The sequence below is a fragment of the Zootoca vivipara genome, chromosome 13 (assembly GCF_963506605.1).
Source record: "Zootoca vivipara chromosome 13, rZooViv1.1, whole genome shotgun sequence".
NCBI classification, from domain to species: domain Eukaryota; kingdom Metazoa; phylum Chordata; class Lepidosauria; order Squamata; family Lacertidae; genus Zootoca; species Zootoca vivipara.
Genome location: NC_083288.1, coordinates 12,812,511 through 12,822,150, shown reverse-complemented (window position 1 = coordinate 12,822,150; position 9,640 = coordinate 12,812,511). Strand labels below are relative to the sequence as shown.

Here is a 9,640-nt window from a genome sequence, read left to right as displayed (position 1 = left end):
GCCTGCAAGCCCCTTTAAGAGACTTCTGAAATTGCCCAACCCCTTAACCCCAAAATGCATCATACATACAAGTCAAGATGGCTTCAGGATTGCTCTCCTGTACTATTGCAGACATGTGGTTTGTATACTTATGCATGTGTGTTTAGCTTGTGCATTCATGAACATTTATTATATATTTGAGACCTTAGAATTCTTATAGCAGTCTCTCACCTCTGTTCCACCAAAAAAAAACCATCAGGCTCCAGTCCCTGACTTCATCAAATGACCAGGTATTTTCAGAAACCATAACTGGGCAATCCCAGATTGTGGGCCCCGTGGATTCACCTCACACACAACCCACTTGGCTCTATGACCTGCCAAAACCCGTAATATACCCTCATGTTCCTATACTTCAACTACCCTTAGGTAGGAGGGACAGACACAGTCTTCTGGTCCTTGTCCCTGGTGAATCATTGTCCCTATTATTGTTTGCTGGGTATGCCTTAGTTAAAACATTAACGAGGCCCTGTTCATCTCAATAAGCCGAAATATTCTTGAGCCACAGAAAACCACAGAAGGGGAAAGTGCTCTTGTGCTCAGGTCCTGTGTGAGAACAGGATGCCGGACTAGAGGTGCCATTGGCCTGATCCAGCAGGCCTGATGTTCTTATTCAAAGCCGAGTTTTGGCTACACTGATTCACTGACGTACCAGAGAGGATCCACTTGGCAGAACTTTCGGCTGAATGCGGTACGGCATCCCGGAAGTGTTGAATCGGGCCTGAGACTGGATGAGGAGTTGCTCCTTCATGGGGTGCTGCGGAAGAAGAGACCACTGTGCATTACCTGAGCCCTTATTATGGACCTGCCCTCAGGGGCGAGCTTTGGTGACCTTTTGGTGCCCTGTGCGAGGCCAAAACTTGGCGCCCCCAAATGGTGCTGGCTTCCGGGTTGGGGTGTTTAGAGATCTGCAACTCATAGAAATAAGAACCTGGACTCAGACTACCCTGTTTCTCATATTTTAAGACATACCCATAAAATAAGCCATAGCAGGATTTTTAAGCATTCAAGGAATATAAGGTATGCTTGCTAGATGAAGGGGTTTATTCTAGACTTCTTTCCTTGCTCAACCATGACGCCCAGGCCACATTCACACGCTACATATAAACTGCTATGATACCACTTTAAACAACCACAGTTTCCCCTAAATAATCCTAGTTTGTTAAGGGTGCTGAGAGTTTTAAGGGGATCCCAATTCCTCTCACATGGGCACAGTTCCCAGAGTGATTTAACAGTCAATCCCTCTTCAAAGAGCTTTGAAAATTATAGCACGGGGGGGTGGGGAGCACAAACTACTGACGTGCTGCATGTGGAGGAAAAACCTAGTTGCAGAATTCCCCCAAAATAGACCAGAGGCAATTAATATTTCATCCAGCAGAGCTTTACTGCTACTGAAGGAAAATGAGCATATTGGTCACAAATCCAATACATTCAGGATTGGCACAGACCATAAAAGATCCAGTTGCAGCAGACTTATCTTAAACAAACAAGAACTTATAATAAGACTAAACCTCAACACTACAGCATACAGAACGGAACACCACAGCAGAACAGAACCAATTTAAACCAGCTGTACTCAGCTTCTCTGAAGGAATAACCCAAACATCAGAAACCTTCCGCCTGTTTCTTTCACATAGAAAGAAACCTTCCAGAACCCTCTTGAACTAAACAGGAAAGATCTCTACACATCAGATCATTACTTTCTGTGCTAAGAAATGCAAACTGACAACTACAGCTCCCAAAATTCTTTAGGGGTAGCCATGACTGTTTAAAGCGGTATCATAATGCTTTAAATGTACAGACTGCGGCACTTCTTTCTGGAATACCTAGCCCAGAGCATTCTGGGACCCTGGTCTGGTTTAAGGAACGGCTCTGCCATGGACCCTGCAGGTGGCAATGCCACGTCTCTTACTTCCTTCAAATCCCTCCTTCAGATCCACCTATTGTCACGAAATCTTTGGCTCCTCTCTCTCCAGATACCATGCCCTGCTGTAACTCAGCCTAAGTACATTATCACTGAAACAATCACACCATCGTTCCCTGTGTTATCCTCAGCTCCCCTTCCCCTTCATGTCTTGTTTCCTCCGTGGAGAATGTTAGATTAGAAGCTCCTCGGGGCAAGGGGGTCTTGAGGCCGGAGGAACATTGCCCAGCTGTGAGTGTGAAGGCCGCTCCCTACACGGCCCTTTCCACCTGGCCTAGGGGGCTGGGCCCACACTCACCAGCCCCACTGAAGTGGCTCCTCATGAGGCCGGAGGAACATCACTCGGCTAACGTTTTATTGATTTATTATGCTGTAAATGGCTTTGATGTTTTTATTAAAAATATAAAGCTGTATAGAAATTAAATCAAGCAAGCAAGCACCATTCATATGGATGATGCCATATAAACAAATAAATCACAAACTGTTTGCCACTTCTTAATCATAGCTGCATCTTGTGATCTTGTTGGGTCACAGCCTCTGCTTCGGTTTTCTTAAAAAATGTATGCTACCCTTAATCTTGCCTGGATTACAGGAAGATGTGCACTGATATATATAGATAGAGATAAGATAGAGATATAGAGATGGATATAGAGATATACCGTAGATAGATCTCGATCTCAATAGATATTTAAAAAACGCCTCCCCAACAAATAGAATATTTCAAAGCAAAGTGTAAAGAACAATTAACATTTCCCAAAGGCACTAAAGTGGTTGCAATGTAGGAGCCAGGCAAGCCTCTCCAGGGAGGGGGTATTTCAAAATCAAGGCAGTCTTGTTTTCTAGGAAAGGAACTCTCCACCTCCCCATCCCTTCCTTACCTCCTGGAAAGTCTGCAGCCACAGCACTGCATGGATGGTCACCATGGCTCCTTGCCCTTTCTCCAGAGTCCCCACTTGGCAGCAGATGAGGGCACAGTCTTGGCTACTACAGTTCTGCAGGCAGGTTGGATCAAGGGGGTTAAGTGAACTGAAACTGTCTGATCGAGTTATTCAGCCTGCAGGACGTATAACTTGTGGATAAACACAGGGTGCAATCCTAACCTCCAGATACAAACTGTGTGTGTGTGTGTGTGTGTGAAGGTATGGCATTCTCCCTCTTTCCCATTTCTTCATTGTTCAGTTTTCTATGTTTTCACATCGGCTTTTGAATTCGTTTCAGTCTTAATGAAAATTCATTAGCTTTCAAAGCGAATTTCTGCTAATATACACATTTTTGGCAGGCACGTTGACCTAGTATACATTATTATTATTATTATTATTGTTGTTGTTGTTGTTGTTGTTATTAGCAAAGCAAGTTCCCCTAATATACTGTGTGCTTTTCAATGCGAATTTCTGCTAATATACACATTTTTGGCAGGCACATTGACCTAGTATACATTATTATTATTATTATTGTTGTTGTTGTTGTTGTTGTTGTTATTATTATTATTATTAGCAAAGCAAGTTCCCCTAATATACTGTGTGCTTGTATGTTGTTTATATACGCATTTCTATGCACACTTTACCTCTGAGGTTTGCATTTTGGTAAACTTTACTCGGCTGGAGAACTACACTGAAAAATCTGGGGAAGGGGTAATTCCAAGGGATGGTTGTGCTTTCCCTTTCCAAGACGAAGGAAAGGGAAAATTAGGTAGATTCAACTTTAAAATGCGAACTGAATCGTATTTTTGGCCCATCCCATGTGAAATGATATGCCTCTGCCAGGGGAAATTCAGGGCCATGGATATTGCTGGCAGACCTCCAACAGAAACCACCCATTAAACTCAATAGGGGGGGGGAACTGCCCACTCGGCCCTGACAGATCATAGGATAATTCTGCACCAACTAACAGAAACTATTAGCAATATAGACACCTCTGGCTCCAGGGAGACCATATGTTGGATGCTACAGGGTGTGTAGCATGTGGCTAAACTATTCTGGCATCACATTATGCATACTGTACTTAGGCTGCGTACACACCATACAGTTAAAGCACATGAGTCTCCTGGGAACTGTAGTTTAAGGTGCTAGGAATGTCAGCTTTGTTGGGGTAAACTACAGTTCCCAATATTCTTGGGGGAACTTGTGAGTTTTAAATGTACAGTATGGTAATAAGTGCCCCAATGGCAGAGTGGGACCATAGAACTGATCAGCTCAAGTTGAAAGTATAAATTTAGTAACTATGACATCTTAAGTATTGAAATTTTAAAACAATCAAGTTCCTAGATCTCGTGAGTGCAGAGGGGTTTTTCAGCTAGCTGTTTCAATCACACTATGCTGAACTGCTACCATATTGGGACTTCTACACGAGCAGAATGCTTGCCTCGTTCATTTTCAAAAGAATTTTGCATGATAAGTCACTCATCACAAGTTTACAGATTGGACAATTGAGGATTAGCCCGAGTGATGAGAAGCAGGGATATATGAACCCAGATCCGGTGACAACTGCTTTAGATGACACTATGAAGTCAGTCCCATTTCCCAACAGGTCTCACCACCACAATGGGTTCCTGCAGTGCTGCCGAGTTCACATCCCGCCTCTCACGCAAGCGCTGTGGTTGGGCAGTTATATTGTAGCTGGGAGCAGTTGTGGGCTCCAGGACTTTCAGCTACGAGGAAAGAAATAGCGTTCAGGTGAAAAGCAGGCAGCTATATTGAAGGCAGCAGCAGATCAGAAAAAAGGCAATCGATAAGATCAAGGGGATGGGGCACCTCTCCTAGGAGGAAAGGTTGTGCGTTTAGGACTTTAAACTAAAAAAAGGGGGGGGAGGAGACTTGATAGAGGTGCTCTCAGGCCCTCCATACCTTGCTCTCCTCTTCCCAGAGGTTGCTCCTACCTTTAGAGGGTTGGTGTTGTTCGTGAGTGAACAGGCGATGTTGCCTTCCATGCTCACCCTTGCAATATAAAGCAGGAAGCCTTCTCGGAAGTGGGTGGGAAAGTCCACAAGAAGCTCGGCCCCAGATACAGTGCTTGGGCCAGCATTCTGCAACTTAGAGAAGGACAAGGAAGGAAGAGAGGTCAGTATTGGGGAAGACGTTGTCGGTTTGCATTTTTAGTACAGAAAGTATTGCTCTGGTGTGTAGAGATCTTTCCTATTCTAATTAATTCAAGAGGGTTCTAGAAGCTTCTCTGTGTGAAAGAAGCAAGCAGAAGGTTCAAGATGTTTGGAATATTCCTTAAACAGCTGGCTTAAACTGGTTCTGTTATCTCTTTCTGTCAAGGTCATGCTGACTACAAAAATGGGCCAGAAGGAGCCTGGGTTTCACTTTCTCTTTCTATCTCTCTTCCTTCCGGTGTGGTGTTCTGTACATAGTATGCTTAGTGTTAAGGTTTAGACTTATAAGTTATTGTAAGTTTAAGTTAAGTCTGCTGCAACTGGATTCCTTATGGACAGTGCCAATCCTGAATGTATTGGATTTGTGACCATTATGCTCATTTTCCTTCAGTAGCAGTAAAACTCTGCTGGATGAAATATTAATTGCCTCTGGTCTATTTTGGGGGGAATTCTGCAACGTGTTTAAGTCTTTACTCTGATAACTATATGCTGGAATCTGCTCTGGATCAATATTGAGTAGAATTCCATGACAGACGTATCCACAGTGGCATGCAGGGGCAATACAGGGATCACTACGAAAACCCTGAAGCTATCACGGCTTCTCACTTTTTCACACAGAGTCCCAAATTCCGAAGGTGTCTTTTCCCTTCAGTACCGCATTTCAACTTGTTACCGGAAGTTCAGATCCGTGCATCCCTAGTCTAACACATTTCTTAGATCTATGTCTCCCACCCTGCTCCCTTCCTCCCCATTCAATATGGCATCACTTCCTGCTTTTATGAAAACAAGATCCAATTCACTTGAATGCCCCATAGAAAGTTTTTCACCGTTTCCCCGCTCCCCAGTCTGTCGGTCTCCCCTAAAGAAAGCGGGTCGTGGGGGGAGAGAAGGGGGTGCAGCCTGTCTGCAAGGCCGCACCAATGGGGTTGTGAGTGCCAAAGAGCGGCCATGACAATCGCTTGATTCTGGCTTGTTTGTTGAGCCACTGCATCTGCATCTCTGCCCCAGTCGCTAAGGGGAGATGTGCAAGTTCGGGGGACATACTGATGAAGAAAATGCCCCTATTTTCATCTGAGGAATATTGGAGGGGATGCAGTGGGTTGGAGACTTGGAGTGTTGCCTCTATACCCCTGTGCATTCAGTTCCAACCTGTGTTTCTTTGTACCTGGTAAACATGTTCAACTCTTGGTCCATAGTCATTTATGTCCTTGCTCGTGTTCTTATAGTCCCCAAAGGCCAGTGGGACCACAACGACATCTGGGGCAGACCTCCTGGGGAGGAGAGGAGAGCATAGAGAGAGCAAGGATGAAAGTGATCCCCCTCTTGCCATAGGACACATACATGCTTCCTCCTGAAACAAAATGTCCTTTCACTGATATTCCCAGCAGCTCCACTCCACCAACACCTCCTGTCCACGAGGCCAAAGCAGCCGGATCGACCTTGTAGGACCAGCAGAATCAGGTGGGAAAGCTTTTCCACCCACTGTTATCGCATCAGGCTGGGTTTGTATGTCTCTAATAGCTGGTGGCCACTGGGTAGAAGGCAAGGAGCCCCACAGCAGGTGGCGCTAGAGCCAACAACAGGCAGAGCCAATTAGTTCAAGTTTGTTCCTGGCGTTCTCCCTGTTGAGTTCTAAAAGGGCAACGCTGAGGGCTCATCCACATTTGTCCTGCACATAGAAAGCACAAATCCAAGACGTTTTCTGCATGCCCTATGTTTTCTATGCACAGATCTGAGTGGTTTTCTGTTTGCCCTGCCACTTTCCCCGGGGAAAACCCACTCTTTAATGCTGAATTGGAGCAAATGTCAATCCGCAGAAAACCCGACAGATGCTTGCTCTGATTCAGCAGCAAAGAGCGGGTTTCGCCAATGGAAAGTGGTGGGACGAGCAGAAGTGCGGATGAACCCTGAGACTAAGGAAGAGAAAGTTGATACCACTGGTCTGGTTGTAAATATGAAGGCAGGCAAGTGGGGGCTGGCTGGGGGAGGAATTAGGTTGGTGGGGTAGTGCCCCCTTTATCCTCATAGATCAACCTCCACTGGTTTATATATATACGCATCTCTGTGTGTGTGTGTGTGTACACACACACACACACACACACACACACACTGTTACGAGTTTGTGAAAGTGCACAGACCACCCCCTTCTAATTCCTGGGTGCCAGACACTGGTTTTAGCATGTTAAAATGCAAGCCATGAGCCAGCCTGGTATTGGAGTGGCTCTTTGCCAGAGGGCAAATGCACCCTCAACTCAGAATTAGTTAGAAAGACAAGTATAGTTTTAGAGCTGGATGGAGTTGTTTTTAGAATTCAGTTGCTTAGGATGTGAGCTGAGAGATAATGATAAAATAGTTGCAGTCTGTAAAAGGCGGCAAGCTCAGCAGAGGAACAGAGGGCCGTGTTTGATTTCTTTTTGGATCCAGGACTGCAGCAATGGGAGAAATGCTGTGAACCCCTCCATCGCAGGCTCAGGTTGAATATATGTGTAAATAAACCATCGTAAAGACACCACAGGCTCTGCTGTCCTTCATTTTCAAAAAGGAAACACAGGCCCTGTGTAAGCACCTGGAACCTCACACCGCTCAGAGATTGGGGTGTCTTTTATGATATGTGGTCTATTTACACGTATATACAAGCATGCAACAATATATAAACATATACACATATACGTTAATACTAATACAGACAGAAATCCATCCTATCTGCAAATCTCCCCTCATCCATGTGACTTACTCACCCCAGCAGTTCCATTCTTGCAGCAACCTTGACCGGCACCTGCAATTGTTCCATGGCGCTATTGGGGTTGTTGCTGTTCTTGCTGCAGGAGAAAGTGGGAGTTATTGAGTGAGTGCCACTAGAGTGTTTTCTCAAACCCTGGAGTCCAAGCTTTGGACATGAAAAGTCTTGATGTAGAAGAGGAACAGAGGTGCAGCGATTTGGGAAAGCTGCCTGTAGATTTCTGCCTTGCAGCAGTTTAAAGTGTTGATGCTGACCCTTAAAACCCTAAACGGCCTCGGCCCAGTATACCTGAAGGAGTGTCTCCACCCCCATCGTTCAGCCCGGACACTGAGGTCCAACTCTGAGGGCCTCTGGCAGCTCCCTCACTGCGAGAAGTGAGGTTTCAGGGATCCAGGCAGAGGGGTCTTCTCAGTGGTGGCACCCGCCCTGTGGAATGCCCTCCCACCAGATGTCAAGGAAATAAACAACTATCTGACTTTTAGAAGACATCTGAAGGCAGCCCTGTATAGAGAATTTTTTAATGTTTCATGTTTTATTGTGTTTTTGATATTTTGTTGGGAGCCGCCCAGAGTGGCTGGGGAAACCATGTCAGATGGGTGGCGAAGAAGAAGAAGAAGAAGAAGAAGAAGAAGAAGAAGAAGAAGAAGAAGAAGAAGAAGAAGAAGAAGAAGAATTTTATCTGTATGCCTCCCATCTGACTGGGTTGCCCCAGCCATGCTGGGCAGCTCCCAGCATAATAGTAAAAACATGATATAACATCAACCATTAAAAACTTCCCTAAACAGGGCACTTCAGATGTCTTCTAAAAGTCAGATAGTTGTTTATTTCCTTAACATCTGACGGAAGGAGCCCTGACTTGGGGGAAAAGTTGGCAACTTCATATATACAAGACAGCTTCCCTTATATACCCTGCCAGATAGGCAGGGTATAAATATATTATTATTATTATTATTATTATTATTATTATTATTATTATTATTATTATCTTTTTGGGGGTGGGAAGAGAATAACTAAACAAGGAATGTGCCTGCTTATTTATTTCATGTGCTATTTATTTAGAAAATTTCTTAATTGGTTTTGTTTTCAAAAAAACCCAAAACAATATACTGTACAGTACTGGAAGGTTGCTGGCTGTGCCATAGATGGGGCTATGAGTTTCCTGGTATGAGGACTTAGCTTCAAGGGTCCAGGACATTGGGGCAGCGTTGACTGTTACCTTCTTAGTTGCAGCATCAAAGTTATATTATCACTGGCCTCTTCCAGCTGGCTGACACTTAGCTCCACATCTACCTGGATCTGTAAAAAAGGTGTCAGACAGGGGGAGAGGTTGGATAATGGTTGCTTCCAAGTAAACGGTAAGCCTGAGTTTGGCACTGCCCTGGTTAAGAAATCAGCCACATACCGTGGTGTTGGATTTCATGGGGTTGCCAATTTCACAGGCCACCAAGCGGGTCTCATTCTCCTTACGGGTGTTGCAAATCAACTTCTGCAGAGAGGGAGAGAGTGAGAGCACAGTTGACATCAATGTCAGCCAGGTGAATGAGTAATATGAAAGGCTGCCATTGACCTGGAGAGCTTCCCTACTGTTGCAAATAGAAGAATTATGCCTGGTCCACCAATTGGTATATTTAAGACCACAGCCAAGCTACAGAACAAGGGTATTGGAGCCTTTTCTAACCCACTCAGTCAGCATTTTGAGTTCTGAAAGGGCTGTACCATTCTGCAGAGGACCACATCGTCCTTTCGGATCTCTTTCCTCCTTCTTTGGAAGTTAAAGGAGATAAGCTTTGACAAGCAGGAAGCTGCCAGGCAGCCTAGAATGCTCCTCAGAATTTGCACGAACAGA

At 44.9% G+C, this 9,640-nt stretch overlaps 1 protein-coding gene across 1 annotated transcript in view; it reads right to left on the bottom strand.

Moving 5' to 3' along the window:
* Positions 1–229: 229 nt before the first annotated feature.
* Positions 230–9,640, bottom strand: part of ITGA2B (integrin subunit alpha 2b) — a 42,370-nt gene continuing 32,959 nt past the window's right edge. The window contains exons 21-28 of the mRNA XM_060282334.1: positions 9,197–9,280; positions 9,011–9,090; positions 7,793–7,873; positions 6,220–6,325; positions 4,836–4,988; positions 4,494–4,607; positions 2,839–2,952; positions 230–793 (exon numbers count right to left, since the gene is read on the bottom strand). Of these exons, the coding sequence (XP_060138317.1) occupies positions 677–793; positions 2,839–2,952; positions 4,494–4,607; positions 4,836–4,988; positions 6,220–6,325; positions 7,793–7,873; positions 9,011–9,090; positions 9,197–9,280 (849 nt within the window). The 3' untranslated portion in view covers positions 230–676. The remainder of the gene's footprint in view (positions 794–2,838; positions 2,953–4,493; positions 4,608–4,835; positions 4,989–6,219; positions 6,326–7,792; positions 7,874–9,010; positions 9,091–9,196; positions 9,281–9,640) is intronic.